General features: G+C 37.6%; 1 protein-coding gene across 3 annotated transcripts in view; it reads left to right on the forward strand.

The window, feature by feature from the left end:
* The window catches only part of SLC24A2 (solute carrier family 24 member 2), a 119078-nt gene that overhangs the window by 63820 nt on the left and 29589 nt on the right, over positions 1-25669 (forward strand). For 2 of the 3 annotated variants that reach the window (XM_074931744.1, XM_074931745.1), the window contains 3 exons: positions 15024-15074; positions 21134-21229; positions 24204-24292. In XM_074931744.1, the coding sequence (XP_074787845.1) occupies positions 15024-15074; positions 21134-21229; positions 24204-24292 (236 nt within the window). The remainder of the gene's footprint in view (positions 1-15023; positions 15075-21133; positions 21230-24203; positions 24293-25669) is intronic. The other variant, XM_074931747.1, reaches the window with a different exon arrangement.

The raw sequence follows: 25669 nt of genomic DNA on the forward strand, positions 1-25669 counted from the left end.
GGGGTAGGTTTGGTTTTTTCCTTTGAGAAGTTAGCAGGAAGACCATGATTGCTTTGCAATTGTGGGATGATTTGAGTCTCAGTTTCTGTTAGACTTTAAAAAAAAAATTAAAGGCCAGGTGTTTTTCTGGTGAATCTCTGTCTGTAGGACTTTTCTTGCTGTAGTCATAAATGTCTTGAGAAATAGCACTTGTGAAGGAATTGTGAGAGACTAAAAAGAGACTAAAATACTACTGACAGTGAGAACTTTCAAACTTCAGTGATCAAAAAGTATATCTAGCAGTTCCTTGCATTTAAGTTCCTTTATGTTTCTCATTGCAACATTGTGTACAGCTTTTTTAATTGCACTGTATTTCTTGGACAAGGCAAATCTACTTTTCCATTTCCTTCTTCAAAAGCTGAAGCTGACACTCATTTTGTCAACACAAGGGCAATTTTAGCCCTTGCAATCTCCATGCCATTGTTTCTACTCTGATCGTGACTCACATTGCCTCTCTCTTTTGTTAATGCTGCAATATTCACTGCCAAAGTCTGTTGCCTTTTAGAGTGGAGTATTCAATAGATTGTACCCAATCTATTTCCATTCAATGGAGGAAAAGAACATCAGAAATTAATTGCAGTTATATGTTTGGCTTCCTCAGCAGGTGAGAAGGATTTCTAAGTGCTGCACCCAGTAAGTCTCATCTTTACCCACCTGGTAGTCAAGATTTTCACTCTGCTAGAAGGAAAGAGTTCCAATCTCAATTTTTCACTTTTTAATGAAAGATTATAATTTTTCAATTACAATCCTTTGCACTCCTCTTTTTCCTTAAAGCAAAGTTTATGGACTATGGATGCATCTGTGATGTCTCAAACAGTACTAACACAAACAAAAATAACAATCATCTGAAGCAGTAAATAGATTTAATCAAATAGTTTTTAAAAATAAGAACAGAAGCAGGTTGGGAAGAGTTCATTTGCAGGGACAGAACCTTTATGACAGATTGAAGACCATGAGAAAGCTAGAAGTGTTGACTGGAGTTCAATTCCAATTTAACAAAGATTCAGAAATAAGATCAGCTCTCGGATATTTTTCCATTGCTCAAGCTTATTTCACTTGTTTCCTAGACCTAGATTGTTCAGCATTCAGACTTCTTCTCACTACTTTTCCCCAGTAGCAAGCTTGTACCATGTAGTGTGATCCAGAGGCTTCCCCCTTCATAACAGTTCAGGAAAAAAGGGTTTTGAAATCTGGAGTCCATCTTGGGAGATGTAGAAGCCCAGCAGTTTTGAAAATTAGGTTTTATAATTGAGTTTATCAGGTAACTCAGTGATGCTCTTCATTATGTCAGTAAAACACCTGAGATCAATGTGGATTGATAGAGATGGTTCTGATGGATAAATTTTATTTAAATTACTCCAGTAAAATTTTTTCAGGGTTTCTTTGCTCATAATACATTACTGTTTGTTTGGGTTTTTTTCCCTCTCCAAACTCTTATATTTGTCCTGGAATTGTCTTCAAAAAGTGGAGTACAAAGATCTTGTGGCCTTTAAATTAGTGCAAGGTAGTAACCACCTGTATGTTTCATTAAAATGACACAGTTAAAATTTACAAAGGGAAAAAACCCCTACATTCACATTAAATATTGAATTCTAATACACAGCTTCCATGAAGAAATGGCCAATAAGACACTGGAAAATAGCCTATGTTTTTGAAGATATCTAAGTTGGTGTTAATATCAAAGGAACTAGTATTTCAAATTTGCACTGACCACAAAATTCAGGTTTTAATTAATGAGAGCATGAAACTGCCAATATAGGAGTGCAATCAATAAATATTTTTGCATGTGGAACTCTGTTTTTAGTTTTTTGCAAATACGTCCAAATATTTAGGAGAAATGTGAGAAAAAATCCACCCATTTGTCTGTCACACATTATGGTCATTAACCTTTTCTGAGGCATCACCCCATTTGTAGGCAGACTTGGCTTTCAAGATCTTTTGCACTGCAGGCATATTGAAAGGCAGGCACAGGGAGTATTGGATATCTCCAGTGAGCACTCATATTGTTTCCTGAGATTCTGAACTTTTAAGTGTCTGCATTAATTATTTGTATTCAGGCAGTTCTGCAAATCTCCATAAAAGAAAACATATTTTAGTTTAATGGAACTACAGTGACTGGCCAAGGTAGGTAATACTAGTTAACAAATTTAGATGGCATTGTCCTTGAATCTTACATTCGGTTCAAAAACATGTATCATAATAGATATGGGTAACTGCTGTATACAGTATTGGTTATCTGTTTGTCTCTGTATGAATTTTACCTGCCAAACTCTCACCGTGTTCTGGTGTTTTAATCTTCCCGTGTGTAATGAACATCCAACAGTCAACCGGTGCATCATGTTTACTTTAACAGACCATTATTATGCTAGCTAAGTACTTTTTCAAGTGAAAGCATTTCATTGTTAATAACTGAAAACAGGAGTAGTATTTATCAGAAGCGTCTGAGAAGTGCAGTCCTTTTCCCTATAAACCCATCATTTGGGAGGATGTAGAAATGTAAAGGGTTACCTAGTGCTTTCTCTGGCCTTCATGTCTTTCTGCACTTCACAAGTCCTTTCCTACTACCAAAAAACCCCAGACATCATGAAGAAATAAATTAGTGATTTGTGTTAGTTGTCAAATCATTTAATATAAGTACAGATCAGACTCAAAGGAATAGCAGAAAGACACTCTGAGCATTCTTCTGTCCCATTATAGTTAGTTTAGATCCCCTCGGTATTTCTGCCAGGTGATGACTTAGATCAAAGGTCAAAAACATTGCATCATTAGCTGTATTTGTTGGATTTGCTGCAAGAGGAGTATATGAGAACATTACAAAGTGCCATTCTCAAAGGAAAAAAGTGCGAAAGGTCTAAATCAAAGCTTACATGTACAGAGGTACTCTGGCACCCCCTGCACTTAGGCATACTTCTGTCCTCCTCCCCCTCTCATTTCCTCTTTCCTCATTTTGCTACCATTTACTTCCTTTGACTTTCCTCGTATTGTATCCCACTCATCTGCACCCACCTTCTTTCAGCCTCTTCCCATAGGATGTAGCTGACCTATTAAAAGTCAGCTTGACCTGCCCAGTGTTATTGTTACATTAACATACAACGCATTTATAGAAAACCAGCTCATCATATTTACTCCTAAATAATTCATTTGTGAAGTCAGAAACAACCTCTACTTTGAGAGCCTCTTAAAAATGCACTTGATTTTAAGTAGAACATTAAATAAGAGAGAAAGTACCTTAAGTTTTTACTTTCCACAAAATGTAGATAAAGAGTGATCATGATATACGATTACATACTTGTGAACCTGTCCTTCCTTTTCCCTTTCCACGCAACTGTCATTTTGCCATGACTTGTGCCTGCCTTATGAAAGCCAGCTTGCAAACTGTCTGGAATCAGTGGGCTTGCAAAGTGTTCAGCCCACTTCTGACAGGTCAGTAACATCTGAGAGCAGTGGGAGTTGCTGGACATTTGGCACTTTGCATTCAGGCAGGTGTGCAGCCATGCTGTGGATTTAACAGTCTAAGACAAGGAAGGCTTCTCTCAAAATCTTGGTCTCAGCATAAAGCTTCTAAGAAGGTAAGAGTTCAGCTACTCTAACAATGCGTGTGGCATTCCTTAATGGGACATGAACTTTACAGTACAGTTGAAACCTCATTGTTCTTTAAAAATATAAATACTTGTATGACATTAATTTTTTGTTTGTTTTGATCTTATTACAGAAATAATGACCTTGGTACAGACCATTTCCTGAAGATTAAGATTAATGACTGCCTGTGCATCAGGCTGTCATCAACTTCCAGCCAATCATTAATCCCCAGAAAATCCTGTGCCATATTTACTTCTGCTTAAGTACTGGTCTGTCAATCCTTTCTTTATTCACCAACTAGTGAGCTGGACTGTTCATAACAGCAGTACCCATATGAATAAGGATGGCGTCATCAGACCTGCTGTGTTGGTCAGGCACCAATCCAAAATCCAAGCAACTCAAACATAAATCATGGCAATCATTGATCATTTGTGGCTTTTTTCTGCTGAGTCCTGTACTTCAGATACCTTTGTTCCTGTTTTGAAACAGATTATTTCTGGGTTATGAAAGTACAGGATTTACAAAGATCTCTTTGTATTTTTTAATAGAATAGAGCTGTTGTTTTGCAGTGGGAGAAGGGGAAGGAAAAGCATATTTTGTGTGAAAGTGTCTGCCATGAATCATAAGCCTACCTTCTTGCTACAAGCTGTAGGTTACTTTAAAGAGTGATTCCTTCAGCATTTGTGGAGGGAGGTAGAAAAGGAAAGATACTGGTGGTGAAGTGAGCATTCAGAGCACCAGCACTGAGCCTACCTTGCTTTTCTAGCACAGCTTTATCAGGGTACAGGAAGGATGAGATCTTTTCCTTGTCATGCCACCCCTTTTCTGTCTGCTGATAAGGTGCCACAGGTCAACAAAACATCTTCTGCAAGGGAGGATTTAGCTAGATGCTGACTCCCTTGCTCCCTTGTGACAAAGATATAACTCATGCAAATACAATCCTCTGCATGAAAATGAGTGTGATATAAATCTCTGTCATGGCTCAGTCCCATCAGAAGTAGGTATCTTTGGCACTCCTTTCTTATTCCCATCTCTAGTCCTACTTCCAAAGAGTGGAAAACTACAGGATGTACTTCTGCAGAAAAGTTGTTGTTTATCTTATTTTTTTATAAACATAAATGCAGTGCATGTTATTGGTGAGAGAAGTAACCTTCTGTTAGATAAAGCTGAGCTGACAATTCTATCACTTCCTTCGCTGAATGCAGAAAAATATGGTACTCTCACTGTCTGCTCTGACAAAGAAAAACCAGAAACCTGCATTCATAATAAAGAATGATGTGATCCCCAAAGTTTTTTACATCGTAGTGAATAATTTATAATTTCTCACTAGATCCTGTTGTGTTCTTATATACTGATCTTGAGAATTTCCCAGCTTTTCCATTCACCTCAAACTGTTTTGCTTAATTTCCTGCTTTGACCTGTGTTCTTTTCTGAGATGTCATGAAAAATGTCAGCTTACCCCAAAGACGTCTGAAAAAGGTTGAGTAACCTTCACCTGCCTGGTCACTCATCAGGCTGCCAGCTTTGGTCTGATTTTGAAAAACCATTGTGCTCTTGTTTTTCCCTTGGCCTAGATAAGCTCCACTATCATGTCTGTGCTCCCTCCCATTGGGAACCATTTTTGGCTTAAGCTGTTTATTTGTTATATCCTCAGAGAAGTAAGGCCAAGAAGCTCAGCTCACACCAACTCATGGATAATGCTCAACTCCTGCATTGCTAAAGTAACATGAGCACTTCCACCTTCCTCAGTTCCAGCATGTGGATGGTGCAATGCACTTCCTAGCATCATGCCAAAGATAAATAATTCTTCAGTGGCTTATAAGCACAACAACATTTTATCTAACATGAGGAAATATGCAAATCCTGACAAAATTTTAAAAAAATTAGATACTTGTGGGCTTGAAAAGGAGCTCAGCATCCTTCTTGAACACTTGTTCTTACCCAGCTTGTAACAGTTCTTGCTTCCTCTTCTGACCCACCAGGAAAAAGCAGCCCTCTAGGCAAGGTGCTCAGAGTATTTTGGCTTTCTCCTCTGCTGAAGGATGAAATGTTTACAAGGGACTTCTGCCAGAGAAGATGGGGGCTCCTTGCCAGGCTCTTATAGTAATTAATTACTCTTAGTTATAGTCTAGTGTCTTCCCTTTATCTCCATCCCATGGTATCTCAGTCTGATATGAAGATAGGAAATCAATAAAAAGGGCAGTTAGGCTTACCTTCAGAATGGAGTGTCATGTCTTACAAAGGCAGATACTCATACCTTCTTTATGCAGCTAGCTTTCACAGAGTTTTAAAGTATTTTTTATGTACGTTGGAAGGGACCTCTTGAATTACAGAATTCAGCTAATTTGTGCCCATTGACTCTCCCCCTGTCAGTGGACACTTCTAAGAGTCTCGTTCCCTCTTCTTCTTTCCCTCCCATCAGGTATTTAAACATGTGGATAAGATCATCCTGAGCCTTCTGTCTTCAGGAATGAACAGTCCCAGCTCTCTCAGCCTCTCCTCATATGAGAGATGCTCCAGTCCCTTCATGATTTTTATGACCCAGTGCTGAACTTGCTCCATTATGTCCATGACTCTCCTGCACTGGTGATCCAGGACTGGACTCAGCACTCACATAGATCTCACCAGCACTGGGAGAGAATCATCTCCCTCGACCTGCTGGCAGTGCTTTGCCTAATGGAGCCAAGGATGCTGTTGGCTGCCTTTGCTGCAAGGGCACATTGCTTGCAGCGGTGCAGTTCTCTGCACAGTCATTAACAGGAAGGAAGCTTTTTCCTGGGGATGATTTTAAACAGCTAAATGAGATTGGTGAAGAGATGAGACACATCACTCTCCAGTGAGGCCTCCTGTCCCCTTGCTTTTCCTTTCAGCTGTGGTAGAGACCACAGAAGCTGTGTTCCTAATTTAGATACCTGAGGTTGCATGGTTTAATGTAGATGAGATAAGTATTTTTACAGATATCTCCGTCATCAAACTGAATTCAAAAACTGTAGGTAGAATTCCCCATGCTGCCAGAGTGAGCAACAGCATAGTTAGAGTAGGAACTATGCGTTCTACTCTGCAACTAAGGGCAGATCTATTTAAATAGGCAGAGATGGTTAATATATGTCAGAAAAATAATGAAGTGCATTTTATTATGAAGTTTTGGTTCAGCTGATTTATCTAAATGTCAATCACAAATGTATATCCACAACCAAAGGAGTAGACTTTTGAAGTCTGGATTATTTTACTGTTTATTTAGCACACATACAGGAATAATTTCATTTTTGTCATATTTTGGCGATGTTGGTCTTGGTTTTTCTAAAGACAGTGGCTTCACTTCCATGACTGTAGGGTGAGAGGGCTTGCAACTTTTATTCAATCCACAGAATGTGTCTATAGTGAGTGAAATGTATCAAAAATTGATTTTCTTATATATAACTTGGGGTGCAAAGAAACCCTTACCAATTTCTCTAAGAATTGACAGTTCAGTGGCAAAATGTAGCTCTTTGTTGTGAAGATCTCAAACTCTGCAGCAATAAGTGTCAGATCTACTTAAGTTCAAATGGTCTCAAAATACAGAGAGAGAAGACAGCACTCATTGCTAGTTTCATGGATAGAATTTCTAGCTACTTAAAAATTGAAGAACAGGTCTGCCTTTAAGATCAGTATTGCTCTTTGTAGGTAGCAAATTTTAAATAATGAAAGTTTTCTGATGCCTTTCTTAAATTTATTTTTGAAAATATGAAGTTTAATCCTTGTGTTTGTTTTGTGGTAAATGTCAGGTTTCGCAACAAATTATTTCTGCATGTCATGTTTTATTCTTTTAACTACTCAAGCTACTCACTGCAGGCAAAGTTCTTCTCTCTCATCTCCATGCTATTTTCTAGTGATGCCCTGTTCTTCAGACAGCATATTCTTCTTGGGATTCCCTATAGAGTATGCAAAGAAGACATGAATATTTAAATACAAGCGTGATCCCAGAGCAGGGTACAACTGTCCTGACTATGCATTTCCATGCTTAATGGCTTTAGTTTAATTTTCAGTTTCTTCCTAACTCTGAATTTCCTTGTTAAAAATATTAACATAGGACATGAATAATTCATAAACCTGTACATAACGGAATGATAGTTGCTATGAGGAGCTTTCTATTGATCTGAAAGTGGAAGATTTCCTTTAGTACAGTTGCACATGGCAGATGACTTCATCCTCCACAAGTTAGTTGGATTTTATGTCTGGATAGTGATAGGAATATATGCTGCCCTTCCATGATCCTCCTTGGAAATGCTGAAAACCACAGTGCTGGAATTTACTGCAGCTGGAGTTGCACATGTCAAGTACCCCACAGTGCCTGGCACCACAAACAGTCCATGAAATCCTGACCCCATCAGAGTCATTGGTAAAGCTCCCAATATCATCAGCAGGATGAGGTTTTCACTTCTACATCTTACAATTCCCATTTTCGTGATTATTTGAAAATTCTTCAAAGATACCCCTTTGAAAGTCAGTGGGAATTGTTTAATCCACTCAGGGTCGATTCTGTTACGTATCGGTTGTCTTTTGATGTTATTATATTCTAGAGAATGTATAGCACCTGTCTTCAAGAGGTTGGTGACAGATGGCACAAAGATAACTTATAAGTGAAAGAAGATGGAAAAGGAAATAGCTCTCAGGAACAAGCAACTACATACTTTTCTTAAATGTAAAAAAAAAAAGCACCTAAAAATATCAAAAGCAGGGTCTGACACATGATAGTAATTTAAATTACTTTCTTCTCCGTTGAATGTGTGTTAATAACATGCCTTTGATCACCTCCTTAAAAATACTTGTTCTTTAACCCATATCAATTAAAGCCTTGTGAATCTTCTGACAAATTTCCTTTTGTCACCACAAGAAGATTTGTTAGAGAGTATGGATGATAAGAACAGTGGGGTTTCAGTTTTCATTTTAAATGCTGCACTAAGAGCAGAGTAATTGGTAGACCTTGCTTTTGGGTGTTGGGACTATCCTGAGCTGCCCAGAAGTCATTGTATACATTTTTAATGATATTTGTAATTACACTCCAATTTGATAAAATTGCAGTAAACTAATTAGAATAAAAGCAGACAACTTTAATAAGATTATTATCAGGACAAAAACACCTAAAATAAAAAACAGAGTAAGGACATGTAAGGAGAAAGAACAGGCGTAGAGGGCTTCCAATCTAAAGACAAGATGAAAGGTGACCACATGTATTTTAAGAGCTCAGATGCACAAAGTATCACATAATTTAGTTACTCCCAATGTACTTCCTACTGGTCAGGTACCTGAAAACCTTCATTTATATGGTTTTCTTTATTTACTTAGGAGTGTCCATAAATCAGCACTGATAGTAGTATCATCCAAAAAGATGTAATTCTAAAATGCATGCAACTATTATTATTTACTGTATTACTCAGATCTAAAAGAGGTCCCTTTTTTTTTTTTTTTTCCGGCTGCAACAGCTCAGTGCAAAGCCCCCATTTTACATGAACTGTCAATCTGAAGGTTCAGAAATAAAAATATAGACTACAACATTTAGTTATAACTTACATAGTTTGGATTATCTGGAGGTAATTGGAGAAAAAGCTTTTTAAAACATTTGGTTTCTCTTGTCTGCATTCTGCAGTGATAAATACAAACTTCCACAGGAGTCCCAGTCTGTCCCAGATGGGATATAAGTACTCTGTGAGAAAGTTAAGAGCTTTATGGAATTCATAAAATTATTTCAGAAGATTTCTTCTTTTTTAAAATTCACAGGATGTGATATCCTTTGGTTGGTGGGATTTTTTGTGTTTTGCTTCAGTCTATGTATGAAAGCATTATTTTTTATTTAAGATCTGCTAGAGGTTAGGATTCTTATTTTCCACCTGTAACGTTAATCTTCACTAGATCTTTCACAGGTTTTTAGCACGGAGAGTTCTTTGTTCTTAATCTGACTTCACTGATGAAACCAAATCCCATCTTTGATTCCAATTTAGATTTCATAGCCACTACCTAGTAAGACTTTTGAAGAGGCCTCCTTTTTCTGTTTATGGATGTCTGTGATCATCTAACTGAATTTTCTCAAGACCATTACAGCTAGAAGGAACAACAGTAAAGATGAAGGAAATGCAACCTAGTCCTCCTTGATCTTATAATACGAATTCCTCTAAGTCCTTTGGCCTAACTCCTCAGTGTTCTTTTAAAAAAATGCAAATAAAAAAAGGAGATCCTGTTAAGCGTGATGACAACAATAAGTGAAAATCAGAGGTCGTATCACAAAGATGCAAAGGGGAAGAGTGGATTACCAAATTGATATCTTCAACTGTCAGGAACTTGCTGACTTTCAGAATTATGTGTGCAACCTCTCACACAAAAATTCTCTTCTGTCTCTAGTACTTGGTTAAGCTTCATGTTCACAATCTTTTTAATAATTATTAGCTTGATTTTAAGTTGCAGTTCCTGGCTGCATGCTCATTCTCAGTTTCAGTTATGAGCTGAAGTCAAACGCAAGGAAGGTCAAGTAAATGTAGTGGTGAAATTGCACTAAAAATGTGGGGATTGTATTCAGTGATTTCTCTTTAGCAGTTTTGAGCAAAACATGTCAAATCTGAAGCTGTTTAATTACCTGGAGAAGTGTGACATGAATTTTCACACAAATATGTTTTTTATGCAAAGTGAAAATTTTATGCTTGACAGAGAACCCACAATGCATTACTTTGTTTTGAGGGTTTGAGTTCACATTTTTCATTAAGGGATACACACCTTAAACAATTCAGGTTGCTATCTCTGAAATAGCTCTATGTGTTATGAGTATTTTGAGAAACTCTGAGCCAGGTTCATTTCTGACGTAACTAGGGACAACTGCAGTCTGTATCTGAGATCTCTGTAGCAGAACAGCAAAGAGAAATACTGCCTATGCTTTTCTTTTATGGCAGCCTGGGGAACTGCACTTAAAAGGCAGAAATCAGTATTTCACCGCAGATGGTACCTACAATCCTTAGTGAGTGAACACTGAAAATAAACTAAGTAGTTAAGTATATTATTTCATAAAATGATAGAATCAATAATTTGGGTTGGAAGGGACCTTTAAAGGTCATCTAGTCCAATCCTCATCCGTCAGTGAGCAGGGACATCTTCATCTAGATTTGGTTGCTCAGAGCCCCATCCAACCTGACCTTGAATGTTTCCAGGAATAGGGTATCTACCACCCCTCTGGGCAACCTGTTCCAGTGTCTCACCACCCTCTTTTAGTTTAAAACCACTACCTCTTCTCCTATGACAATAGGTTCTACTAAAAAGTTTGTCCTCATCTTTCTTATAGTCCCCCTTTAAGTACTGAAAGGCTGAAATAGGGTCTCCCCAGAGCCTTCTCTTCTCCAGGCTGAACAAGCCCAATTCTCAGCCTTTTGTCATAGGAGAGGTGTTCCATCCTCTGATCATTTCTGTGGCCCTCCTCTGGACCAACTCCAGCAGGTCCTTATCTTCCTGTGCAGAGCACTCCAGAGCTGGACACAATACTTCAGGTGGGGTCTCACAAGAGTGGAGGATCAGAGGGGAAGAATCCCCTCCCTCAGCCTGCTGGCCACACTTCTCTTGATGCAGCCCAGGATACGGTTGGCTTTCCGGGCTGTAAGCGCACATTGCCAGCTCATGACCAGCTTTTCATCCACTATTACCCCCAAGTCCTTCTCCTCAGGACTGCTTTCAATCCCTTCATCCCCCAGCCTCTACTGATACCGAGGGTTTCCCCAACCTAGGCTGCAGGACTTTGCTCTTGGCCAGGTCCCTCTGAATGGAATTCTGTCCCTCAGGTGTGTCAGCTGCTCCACTCAGCTTGGTGTTTTCTGCAAACTTGCTGAGGGTGCTCTCAATCCCACTGTCTATATCACTGATGAAGCTATTAACAGTACTGGTCCCAATACAGGCCCCTGAAGGACACCATTTGTCAATGATCTCCATCTGAACATTGAGCCATTGACCACTACCCTCTGGATGTGACCATCCAACCAATTCTTCATCCGTCAAACAGTCCATCCATCAAGTCTATATGTCTCCAACTTAGAGAGAAGGATGTTGTGGGGGACCATGTCAAAGTCCTTACAAAAGTCCAAATAGATGATATCCATAGCTCTTGTCCACTGATGTAGTCACTCCATCGCAGAAGGCCACTAAGTTGGTCAGGCAGGACTTGTCCTTGGTGAAGCCATGCTGGCTGTCCTGAGTGTAATTTGAAATTACAAATAATGTAGCACTGTTGACTAACAACATTATTCTTTGTGCTTACTTTGATACGGTATGGCACCTACATACACAGTAGATAATAGTAGATAATAGTAAGGCAAATATTGTTGTAATCCTTCAGGAATGTCAGACAGGATTACCAGGAACCCTCTGTTCTCTTCTAGTGTAAAAATATGCAGAAGGGAACAAATTAATTCAGTGATTGTCACTGTTGAGGATCAGCTGTTAAGCTGTGTCTCTGCATCCTCTTTGTTTCATGCAACCAGCAGGGATGCAGGTACTGGCTGTCAGCCAGTCTGTCTGCTATGACCTCCCCATGGGAACCGCATAGCCTGTTCATGAAACTGGATTTTGGGGTATTTTTCAAATTCCCTTTATCACACTACTTATTTTTTTCAATTCCATTTTATTTTAAAAGCTGAGAACTTTTCGTGATACAATATTTTTTCAAAAAGTACTTCAGTCCGTTTACTTAGAGTCATATTGAAGAATCTTAATATAACAGAAAAATTCAAAAACAAATACCAAAGAGCAGATTTAGTCCAAATTTTATAGCAGAAGCCAGTGTAATAAAATGGCAGCAGACTGTATAGAAGCAGACCTTTTATGTTGCTGAGCAGCAGTGTCCCAAGTAATCTTGAAATCCACAAAATAATGCATGCGAGTATGTGCAACTGACATTTTCTGGCATCATCACTGTGCATTGCAGCCAGTGGGCTGGTGATTGTATACTCTGGGTATAGGACTATAAAAGCTTTGAGGAACATAATCTCACCAGCAAGATTAGAGTTTTCCAGGAAATAATTTTGCTAACTGCAAGAATTAACCTTGTTTAAGCCTAGTTGAATTGCTGAAGGGCCTAGAATATGATTATCATCAGCGTCATACACTCTCATGCATCTCCTTGATTCTTTTCTCTTCGGTCTCTGTAAGGTCAGAGTCCCTTTTTCTTTCCAGTTTGTCTACCTCACTTCAGATGGGAAGCAAATAGATCTAAACTGGATTGCCAGTATGTCAAGTGCCCTGCTGCCACTTTTATTTCTTTTGGAGATTTAGCATAATTCACCATTGTTATTGGCTTCCTCTGCAACATCTTCTGCTTCATCCATTAAGTCAGAGGCCTCATAGTATCATTCTATTAATTCTTAAGTTTGTTGCTATGGTACAATAATCTTCTCAAATTTGTCCATCTGCACCCCTATCCTTACTCTTTTGTTCTCCATGAGTTTATTCAACACCTCTCTGGCAGTGTTGTCTCCTGCATGTACTTCCATTTCTCTGATTACTCTTGGACTCCTTTTGGCATCGGTTTTCCACTCCTGTCCTCATCCTCCAGTGGATGTCTCACCCCAAGTCCTAGCAAAGCAGACCCCAGACACATCAAGGCAGAGATCATTGAGGATAAGTTTAAGCAAAGGTCCCGGCTGTAGAATCAGCAGTTATTGGGCTCTAATTAAACAGCACATGTGGTCCCAAATGCTGTATGTGGGCAAGTCTGTATTGAAGTTATTGAGAGCTCTTCCAGGAAAGGAATTCAAATCCTTAAGACTAAAATCAAGATGGTAGGACAATAGCTCTTTTATGTAAAAGCAGCTACAAAGATTATGTTGCAACACTAAGAACATTTTTGCGTAACAGTATATGCATTGCATATTACTATAAAACAATATATTCAATTCTGTCTTTAAATGACACCTTTCTTTGCTTTAAGAGAGACTATAGAATAATGTCATGTTTTATTGGGCATAATTACGTGCAAGTAAGACACTGCATTGTATGTCAATGTTTGTTACTGGTTTTGATAAAATATGTCTGTGAAAAAATCAGTACAATGCAGTCTTAATTATTTTAAAAGTTTAGTAGTGATAATATCCTGTATTTTCTGCCTTATTTATGCCTTATATGGCATAAGGCTTTCTCTTTCTCTGCAAATGATTTAAGAAATGTTTGTTTGGCAGATTCAGGTATTTGCAAATAGATTAAAAAAATGACCTTTCAAGGTATCATATTTGTATATCATCACAGTATTTTATAGTTAAAAACTAATAGCCAGACCTCTATTGAAATTCACCTGTGTGAAAAAATATTGAAAGATCAGGAGGTGCATCCACTAAAAACAGAATAATTGGACATCATTTGTACATTTCATTGCTTAAGCTGTTTCATAAACATGAAGAGAGAATATTTCCAAAGATAACAGCACTACCCAGCTGTTAAGTACCCATCTTACAATGATTACACTCTATCAAATGTTGGATATTCAGAAGCTCAGTTGTAAAAATTTACATAGAAATGATGAGTGAAATCATCCACATATTCCTCAGACAAGTAATATATAAATTCCTCCTTGTGCTTAGTATTTCTCTGTCCTGTTTTTAGACCTACATTAATTACTGTATTTACATATATATATTTACATATATGCCAAACTTTAAGAAATGAAGTGTAAAGCAACTTCTGGAGGAAAAAAAAAGTTATTTCATCCAACGTTGTAACAAACAGAAAAATAATATTAGTCCTAAAGGTCTGGAGATCTCTGCACTCTATTCTTTTATCTGCCCTGCTAGAATATAGTAATGCAATATATTCAGATCTATTTAATGATTTAATTAATTTACGCCTCATACCACCTGATGAAGCGACTAAATACTTTTTTTTCTGATTTCACAAGTGACAAGGGGATGGTTAAATTAAATAACCCCTCTAAAGCAAGTAAACATCAGCACTGATATCAAAACGATGTTTGTGGGACAGCGTTATGAACAGTTCCTTAGGTTATGGGGTTTGAGATGTTTAATTTGGATGCATAAGTATGTGAATGTCCGACGTGGGGAATGTTAAAACAGCTTAGTTTCCAAAGTTCCTGCTGGTTAGGTACTACCAAGGTTTATTACATTTGCCCAAATATAGAGGTGCCAAATTGTCAATCACCTTGAAAAAGCTGAATTTTAGATTTCAGTGTTTCTCCTACATCTCACTTTAGCAAATTATGTATCTAAAGCCAGTGACTTGTGAAATTTCTACAGGGCAAGGCACTGTCATTTCTGTAATCCATGTTTTGCTGTCCTGCAGAATTTTTTCCATAATCACTGTTCGAGTTTATGAAGCACATGCAAAAACATGTACATTTCTTGAATGTCTGCTGGTTCCTTATCTTTGTGTCTTTTACTGTGATGTTGTAGAGCTTGGATCATATGGAAACCTAAAATATTATGACACAATGACTGAAGAAGGTAAGAAATACTTTAGAATTGTTTGTATCAGTTTTTTTTTTAAGCCCTTTAAACACGTTTTATGTGTTTACTTTTTCCTTAATTTTTCTTACTGCTGTTTTCAGTTTCTCCATTTTGGAATAACTCTTTTTTGCATGTCTTCATTGACAGCATGATCAGTTATGGCTCCTTTTTCAGGTTTTTCTTTTCAGCATTTTGGTTTTGCTATTTCAGATAAAGAAATACAATGGAATGCTTTTATTAAAGAACATACATGGAAAGCCACACTCACAAATGATACAGCACAGTATAGCATAGACTGTAAATGCTTATTTTATGCTATGTTTTACAATGCACTTAAGAAGATGAATTAATTTATGGATATTCAAATCACTGTTTGAAAATAATTAAGTGACTTCAGCTTACTGCCTTATTCAAAAATAACAAATAAACTTTAAAAACTATGCATGACTATTCCTGGAGTATTAATTGTACACTTAATGGCAATGCAAAATTATGCAATTTAAAATCCTGATTCTAGCAATACAAGAAGGAAGTAATAAAGGCCTGAATCAGGGCTCAATGAAATATCGGGAAATTTTCCTGCTGATTCAAAAGCATTGCAATTTATTGTACTAATTCAGGAAGGCAGTTAACTTTGTATTAAATTTCCAGCACATGCATTCAGTCGTAGTGCAGTCAGCATTTCTAAAATTTAGAAGTTTCCCTGAACTGAGACCTGATTGTCTGTAGGATCAGGGCCTCTTGTCCAGCTATCTGATTATAATGCCAGACAGATGGTTTCATGAATGTTCACTGTAGTAATTAGGGGCATATTTGAGGATGGAGATAAGCTTGAGGCCTGTAGAAAAGATAGCCACCCCTTTCTAATTATTTTTAATATTGGGAATATAAGGCAAGAGCTTAATTCTCTGTTTTTAAAAACACATTTATTTTCTAGTTTAATCTTGAAGTTAAAAAGGTTTTAAGAAAACCTTAGTTATATGACTTCCTCATGATAATTTCTCTGGTGGGGGGGAAAAGTGATAATCTGACTAGAGGGGAAAAGTGATAACCTGACTATTTCCCACTTTCTGTATCTGCTGTTGATACTCAAATATAGTGTACTGTTCTGCAGCTGACTGTAGGAGACTCTTTGTTCCACCTGTGTCCCTGATGTTGGCAGATGCTGTTTTGCCCTGTAGCAGGCATGAGCTCATAAAGAAATCTTTCCACACCACCTTCCATTGCCTGGATTCATCATCTGATTCACAGAGGTAGCACTGATGTAAGAAAAAATGTCTGATAGGAGATTTTACTGGGCAAACAGTGCTGTCTGTGTTGTTTAAATACACCTTTCAAATACTTGAAATGACTTACTAACCCAGGCCATCCAGACATAGCTACCAGAGCAAAAACTTTTGCAGTATGTCTCATCTCAGTCTTCATTACAATCAAGATGTGAAGGTCATTTCTCATTGTAGCTTCAGCACTGTGTATGTTAAAGGTTTTAATTTTTATGCTGAAGTATTAAACCTACCATTACAGAAGCAGTGACTACATTGGTAACCTTCTGATTTTCATAAATAATCTATTGGCAGTTAAATGTAGGAACTTGTAGGAAAATACCTATGCAAATACAATACATACAATATGTATATATATTAATACTGTGCCTATGATAAAATGATACTGTTAATATTCAGTGTAATCTCAGAAAGCACTCCTCATGAATAAGTAATCCAGGACCATACTGCACAATATCAAAAACCTTCCAGAAGCAAAAATAAGAAAGGAAGCCCTTTGTCTTTAGGAGTATCAACACTGACAAGAGTCTATGATACAGTTTACCTTCTCAAATACAACTCTCATCATTATTTTCACATGTCTTTCACAAAGCAGGTAATGAATAGTGTATCCCAGAAGCTGTATTTAAATAAAAGTGTGCTATATTTTGTACTTTCTGGTTGGATTTTCAAAAGGATAATCGCTATCATTCTGCATCAGACTTATTTGCATTATCTGTTTTCCTCTTTCTCTTCCTTTTCTGACTGAGCTTTTTATACGTTTTGTACAGAAAGTTAGTCACAGGAATATGTAAACCCAGTTACAAATCCATGGATTTTTTTCTAATACATTAGATCCTTATCTCCAGGTCTTCAAACCCTGAGTGAAGATAGATAGCAGATCTTTCAGTCCTCGTGGAGAAGCACAAGCACAGCTATTCTTGCTGCTACATCAGAACAATCAGTGACAAAAAGTAATGGTTAGATCACAATACACAATCAGATATACCCTAATGGCCAGAGGGCCATTGTGCTCCAGGTATTGGAAACTGATCTCTATTGTTTTGTTTGCTCCTATTTGGCCTGAAAGGGACTTTAAATTAATGGCAGATTAATCAGGTCCAACTGAGAGAGAAAATAGACCCTAGCAGATGGGAAAAGACCCTCACAATAATCTTGTGCTGTCAAGTAACCTCCACCAACAGCCTATAACATGACATAACTGCATATATTTTCATGTGATGCTTTTGTGAGATTTTAAAGTTAAAGCAGAAAGCATGTGAGGTGGATTTCTGGAACACTAGTTGTGTTCCACAGCTGACCACGAGCAGGACTGATAGGAACAGTTCAGGCTGCTCAACCACCACAGATATGGCATCTTAAGGCTCATGAAAGCTTGGCTATAGCTGCATAGATGTAGTAATTTGCATTTGATCAGAGACTGAAAACTAGACAAATGGTGAAGTCTTGAATTTTTTAATGAGTGAGTTTCTGAAGATTAACTATTTTCCTATCAAATCAAAGGCTTTTCTGACCTATGGAATCTGTAATTTGCAATTTAGTTGTCATCAAAGGACTGGCTTTTTAATATATTCTTGATCAGGAGGAGAATCTCTGCCAACTAATGCCAGCTGGAGTCATTTATGCAGATCAAGGCATATCTATATTATATATTAATGATCTGTTTGCATATATTCAAATAAAACCAGTTTAGTTTTAAGCTACCTTCTTTGCTCATCACCTGGCCTTGATCTGTTTCTTGCACCCCATCCTTTCTAAATTAAAATAAGATACAAAATCATTCTGGGTTCAGTGAATCTATGTTATTTAAGAAATTTCTATAACAATCTATCCTATTTTGGGTTCATGGAATCAGGCATTTTCACTCACCTAAACTCTCATGGAATCAGATGGTGTGAAAATTGCTCTTAGGTAGTCAAATCCTAGTACATAGGACTGTTACAGAGGAAACATAAGCTTCTACCTTCTCCTAGAAATAAGAACAGTAACATAAAATTCCTATGGATTGTTTTAGTAACCCTGCCTGAAGCTGACAAAAAAGGCATGAGAGAAGATCTGTGTCGAAAATTAAACCTTTGGGGCTTTCTGTAAATTTGAATGACTGAGAAATATCCTGAGCTGGTCCTATTTCCTGATGGCTCTGTACTTCCCCTTTACTGAACAAGTGTTGATTTGTTTTGAAGGAGGAAAATGTCAGGGAAAGGGTGGGAGGAATATAGCTCTGCTGTCTTTTCACATGTTCCTGTCTTCGTGCAGGCTACTACTACTGCTTTCTTCCTCACACTCTTTATTACCTGCACTGAGTGAATCAAATGGAAGGTAAAACGATGGATGTAAAACAATGTAAGCTGAACCACGCACGTAGTGAGAAATAAAAATAAATCAAAATACAGTTTCCATTTCACATGTTGAAGTTAATTTCCATGACAATGACTTATAACTGTAGAACAGTCTCCTAAATGAAGCAGTGCAGCTTTACTGTTAAAAGTCAGTGTAAGAAATTCTTCCTAAAGATGGGAGGTGACTTGGGAATGTGAAAAAAAAAATTGAAGACAAGACCAATTAAGCTTATCTAAACCAGTGTGAATCTCTGTGGAGACATTTTCTTTTCAGTTCAATAATGGCTCAAATTTCTCTATTAAAAAAACCTAAACAATTTCAAACAATCTCAAACAAGAGACTAGAATGTCCTTATAGAATTCTACATGACTTTAACTTTATTGATTTAACCTTAGATTAAAAGGTCTTACACCATCCTGGAGTAGGTGGACACATGGATGGATCCACAGATATTTCTTATACAATGTCTCAGTTGCATCATTTGCATTGCTTGCGAAGAAATGAATTTGTGTATTTGGGGCATCACAAGCCAAATTCTCAAACATACGAATTGAAGTTGGAGTCTGAAACCTAAAGGAATCCTTTAGCAAACTGACATACACTTTGTATGAAAATTATGCAGGCATCTTTCAGTATCTACACATGCTTCTGGATAAGCATTTTCTAAATGCCCCTAGTGTTTCAAAGGAAGTTAGAAACAGACTTGACTCCTAATATTTCAGCTTAAAATATTGGAAATAATATTTGCATTTTCCCTCTGTTTTTTTCTTTCTCTTATCTGATATCCCAATTCCCTTTCTCTCTCTCTCTTTCTTTAACTTTTTGTTTCTTCTTCCACTTCTAACTGAAATATCTGCCACTGACCCTGTGCACTGAAATAATGAGTTGGCTTACTATTTATGATTGTGTTCTATGCTTAGATACTTTTCTGCAGGCAATTTTACTCTAGGTACCATGTGTCAAAAAGGATATTTGCAATATATTGTGAATATCTAATTTTTTTTTTTTTTTTGAGCATGATGTGTTTGTGAAAAGATAGGGGCTGCTGAAAAGACAGTACTGCTATTAAAGCTTTGTGATATTTTTATTACTTTCCAGGTGATCTACTGTTGACAAATTCCACTTCCCAGCAAATGATAGCTGCTAGTCACTGTGCATATGCTTCTTCACGTACAAAAGTGTTGGTAAATAGGTTTGAAGCTTCTGATTGTGAGAAGGAAAGACAGGATTTGTTTCTTGAATAATGATTTATTCTTGAATACCTTTTCTTTTAGCTTGGAAACAGTGACTGAGTTCATTCATATCCAACTGAGTTCATTCATGATTTCTAATGTTACTTCCCACTGTTAATCAATTATGTGATTCCACTGAAATATCTTTTGGTCTTAAGCCTGTGTTGTTTTTGCTGCAGGGACACCAACAGTTTTCAATTTGTTTTTTTAACTGGAGATGAAGAATTAAAACAGTCATGGTCCCTGTATGGCAATAGCATTCTTAATTAGGAGTGTACTTTCCTATAGCCACCAGTTATATTTTTAAAAATATTTTTAAAAGACTTAAAGAGCAATAAGGATAACAATAAAGGCAGATACATCAGCTTTCTACATGACATAGACTGTCATAAGCTGTCCAAAGAGTCCTTCCATAGAAAAATCAACCAATGTAGAGGAAAGATTAATTTCACTTAATATTTGCCATGTTTGACATTGCCTAGTTTTAATGTGTCATCTGGACTCAGTCATCGGTAAAGAGTGACAGGACCTGGGATCTCTCTTAGGATGGGATGAGTTGTTCTGGACACAGTCTAGATGATGAGCTGCATGGTTAACATCATGGAAGATAAAAAATACCTGACAGTTTGAGAAGAAAATTTACCTTTGAAAAGCTGGTATGGAAATCACGTGTTCTGAATAATTTTTCTTCCCCTTCTGAAGTATCTGTAGAAGCCAAAGGCACATAGCTGAGTGCAAAGTGACAAAGTTTACCACAATCACCGTGATGGAATATATGGGTTCATCTGAAATTCTGTGTTGCTGTACCGCTAATTGAGACCTGAAACTGTTTGTGTTTGTTTATAATATCTTTATTCATCTGTATTCATCTTCTGTTTAGGCCGAAATTCCACAGCAGCACTTTTATAGGTGAAAACTTACTGACTGCTTCTGATGAAAATTAATAGCTTTTGTTTTCAATTTCTTGTTCAATTTGTTACTGAGTTTTCAGAACAAAAAAATAAAATTACATTTTTATTTCCACTAAAAATAATTTTAAAAAAAGTATATATGGGAACATCAGATAGTCTTTAATAACGTTTGGTATTTGAGGAGGGATGAAAATGGATTATCAATACTGATTTATGAAGCCTAAGCTATGGCACAGAAACTTTGTTTCTCAAAATGGCTGCATTTTAATAATGACAATTCTTTCTTCTAGGAAAGTTCAAGGAAAGGGCATCGATTCTGCATAAGATCGCCAAAAAGAAGTGCCAGGTGGAAGACAGTGAAAGGCAGAATGGAGCTGCTAATCATGGTGGGTGCAGCAGTACAGAGGTATCGCCTGTTCCGTAGGGCCTTTTTCACTGTTTAATTTTGCTTGCAAATCCTTCGGGAGTAATTTCTCCTTCCACTTCATTTATGCTATCTTAGTAAAATATTCTGATTTCCTGTACAAAAGAATATGAAACTTATAGATGAGACAGGAGTTAAGTGCAAGAAGAAAAAGACAGTTAAGGCATCTAGAAAGCCTTCCAGAAGAGTTGAAAATAAAAAAGCACTGCTGATTTTGGATATAGAATCATTTAGGTCCATCTATTCTAACTGCAAAATTAGCTTACTATGGTTTTCCATTAGGGTTAAGAATTTTTATTTTAGTTTAAAAGTTCCTACACTAAAAGAAAATCTATACTATGTCCTGTTCTCTCTACTTTACATTGGCATGATCCCTGCATTAGAAAGCCAGATGCCAGTGTATTGATAAAAGCTGAATCATTTGATTAGTTGACACTTTTTCTGACTTTGTGCTATGTTTAGATACTATTTGCTTCCAGAATCAAGCAGTTGGATGGGACAGTCTGTTAATAAGCCAAAATGCTGACTGCAGGGTTAAGAGACAACATACATGCACTGAAATAATTACAGATAGTCTGGCACTGCGTTGTGGCTGTGATTTCATATTTTTAATTTAGGAGAATCTCAGGATAGCAGTAATGTAACTAGACAGCTGTATTTACTTTGGTGCACAAGAGCATAGAATAAGGCATGTTGAACTTGAGTTAGACATTTCATACTGCTATTCCCCATAACTTTATATTATCCAAGGGATTTTTGGCCATTGACATTTTTATCTACTACATACTTAAAGAGATAATTACTGTTTAGAGAATTCCAAGATAATCAAAGTAAGAATCAATTTGAATAAATTTGCCATAAGAAACCAAAGGCATAATTTCATCCCTTTAATTCCTGTAAACGTTTAGCACAAGGACTATAGGAGGATTCTATTTTAAAGTTCATCCTCTGATTTTGGATGTTACTACATGATTAATTTAAACTTTTTCCCACATTCTTGCATGAGAAAGAGGATGATTACAGATTGGAAGTAACTTTACTAATTGCAGGGGTTAGCGTATTACAACAGTAATATCTTGTTGAATATATATATATATACTGAGAAAACTGGTGGAAGTGCTCACCAAGCCACTTTCAAGCATTTCTCAGCAGTCCTGGCTAACTGGGAAGGTCCCAGCTGATTGGAAGTTAAGAGATGTGACACCCATATACAAGAAGGGCAGAAAGGAGCATCTAGGGAACTACAGGCTCGTCAACCTGACCTCAGTGCTAGGGAAAGTGATGGAGCAGACCCTCCTGAGTGCCATCACAGGGCACAGGCAGGACTACCAGGTGATCAGGCCCTATCAGGATGGGTTTATGAAAGGCAAGTCCTGCTTGACAAATCTCCTTCTATGACAAGCCAACCTGTTTCGTGGATGAGGGAAAGGCTGTGGACGTTGCCTGCCTCGATTTTAGTAAAGCCTTTGGCACCATTTCCCACAGCATTGTCCTGGTGAAACTGGCTGCTCGTGGCTTGGATGGGACATGCTCTTCGCTGGATAAAAAGCTGGCTGGATGGCTGGGCCCAAAGAGTTGTGGTGAATGGAGTTAAATCCCCTTGGAGGCTGCTCACAAGTGGTATTCCCCAGGGCTCACTATTGGGGCTGATTCTGATTAATAACTTTATCAGTGATCTGAGCATGGGCATTGAGTGCACCCTCAGTAAGTTTGCAGACATCACCAAGTTGTGTGGGAGCGTTGATCTGCTTGAGGGTAGGAAGGCTTTATGAGGGATGTGGACAGGCTGGATCTATGGGCTGAGATTCAACAAGGCTGAATGCTGCGTCCTACACTTGAGTCACAACAACCCCACACAATGCTACGGGCTCAGGGCAGAGTGGCTGGAAAGCTGCACAGTGGAAATGGATCTGGGGGAGTTGGTCAACAGCTGGCTGAATGAGCTGACAGTGTGACCAGGCGGCCAAGAAGGCCAACAGCATCCTGGCTTGTGTCAGAAACAGCGTGGCCAGCAGGGACAGGGGGGTGATTGTCCCCCTGTACTCAGCACTGGTGAGGCCACACCTCAAATTCTGTGTTCAGTTTGGGGCCCTCTACTACAAGAAAGGCATTGAGGTGCTGGGGCACATCCAAAGAAGAGCAACGAAGCTGGTGAAGGATCTAGGGAAGAAGTCTTATGAGGAGCAGTTGAGGGAACTGGGTTTGTTTAGACCTGAGAAAAGAAGGCTCAACTACATGAAATGAGTTTGTAGCAAGGTGGATGTTGGTCTCTTCTCCCAAGTGACAAGAGATAGAACAAGAGGAAATGGCTTCACAGTGTGTCAGGGGAGGTTTAGACTGGATATTAGGAAAAATTTCTTCACCAAAAGTGTTGCCAAGGTTTGGAACAGTCTACCCAGGGAAGTGGTTGTGTCACCATCCCTGCAGGTATGGTGTAGATGTAGCACTGAGGGACATGGTTTAGTGGTGGACTTGACAGTGCTAGGTTAACAGTTGGACTCTATGGTCTTAAAGGTCTTTTCCAATCTATATGAAACTATGATTCTGTAACCCCAGACCTGTAAATGCAACATGTTGCACGCTGTAATGTCTGGGGAGAATGCTATATGTCACTTTTTACCTTAAGTATTAGGCTCCTTGAGTTTAGCGTGTAAAAAAACCCACTGAATATTGCAAGAATATTTTTTTTTCTAGGACATGAGTAACATTAGAATAATTTCTTCAAATGCAAGCTCACCACTCATAAAAAATTTATTCAAAATATACACTTTCAAATGGAAGGTGGAATTTTGGTCTCTCTGTTAATGGCAGATGTTGGTCTACCTTCAGTATTTGATGATTTCCTCAGACTGAATATATGACAGCATTTTCACTAATAGATTTGTTTCTTAATGTTCTGTTGTTTTCCCACTCTTTATTTATGGATGTTGCCACAGAAAAAAGTGCAAAAGTGGAAGTTGCAATAACACCACCAAGTGATTCAGGACCAGTGCAGAATGGAGTCGCCCATAATGCTGAAGAAGAGGTTAATGTTTTTTTTATTCTTCTTTTTATGTCTATATTGCATGCTTGATTGTGCTTTTCACTGGAAATATACATAATTAATAGCAAGAGGCTGTTAATATTAATTGTTTACACTACATTTAATCTTCATTTACAACTGAACCCAGCATATGGTTTGTCGTACTTGAAACCTCTTCTCTTGGTCTCCTGCCCTTCAGTGTAAGGTAAGACGGTAGTCTGGAATGTATTCTTTCAGGAAATGTGTTTTTAGTTATCAGATAAGGTGTTCACAGCCCTAAATATAGCTGATGGAAATTGCTTGTCTGCTTATCATCACATTGCACAAAGTGTCTTCTCTTAAGATGGTAGTCTGTCATGTACTTCATGGGATAGTTAAAAGAAGTTATAAAAGAGGAGCTGTACACAAACTTCTCCAACCTGCCTTCTGTTACCTTGAGACAAACAGCAAATTAAGGTGAATGAGATATAGTATCCTAGTGTTGCATATGGTTAACATCTGCAGAAAAAGTAATTATACACTTAAATGTATTTATTTTAACATATACCTTTTACAGATAATAAGTAACTGCGTAAGTGTGTCTAACTTGCACAATGTCTACTGAAATAGCTATACAGCTGAACTGGCTTATTTCTTAAGTTATAGTTCTTAAGAGTAGCTGACTGCAAAATTTGGCCCTGCCAGACCTCTTTAAAGTTTTGGGGTTTTTTTTGTTTGTTTGGGTTGTTTTTTTTTTTTTAGTTTTATTAATACCAGCTCCATACCAAGTAGGCAAACAAGTGGAAAAATGCTGGTGAATTGATTTTGCTGAATTTGACACTGCTCTTTTAGACTGAGACAGCAAAACCTGTGTAGACAGAGAAAGTCTGTTAAAAGTAATACTTGATACATAAGCATTTATAATGGTTTTATTTCTGCAGTTTACTTCTTAGCCTTCTCCTCAGGCTATAGTGACACAAGAAAGGTATTGCAAGAGCTGACTGAGCAGTGATCTATACCACAGCATGAACTTCCTCTTATTAGAAGTGGGATGAGCTGTGTTGCATTTATGTACAGCAAAATCATGTAAAAATAGCAATGATCATGTTTTGTTTTGAATTATCCCATGTTTATGTTCTGATATTTTAGTTGCTTTCACTTAACATTTAACAAAATTGTTAGCCCAAGTCAGAGATCATCTTGCCTTCTTCATGACTTGAGCAATATCACTGTAGGTGAAATTCTTTTCTTGAAAGGTTCTGCAAACCACAGGAAAAATTAGAAGTGGTGTACAAGTAACAGACTGTGTTTATGTCTGCTGGATGCTTCCTAAACACAATTATTCCTCACAAGCAGCATAATTTATACTGAAACATACTTATGACAGGGGGAGGTTATCCA

This window comes from Athene noctua, chromosome Z (assembly GCF_965140245.1).
Source record: "Athene noctua chromosome Z, bAthNoc1.hap1.1, whole genome shotgun sequence".
Classification (NCBI taxonomy): Eukaryota; Metazoa; Chordata; class Aves; order Strigiformes; family Strigidae; genus Athene; species Athene noctua.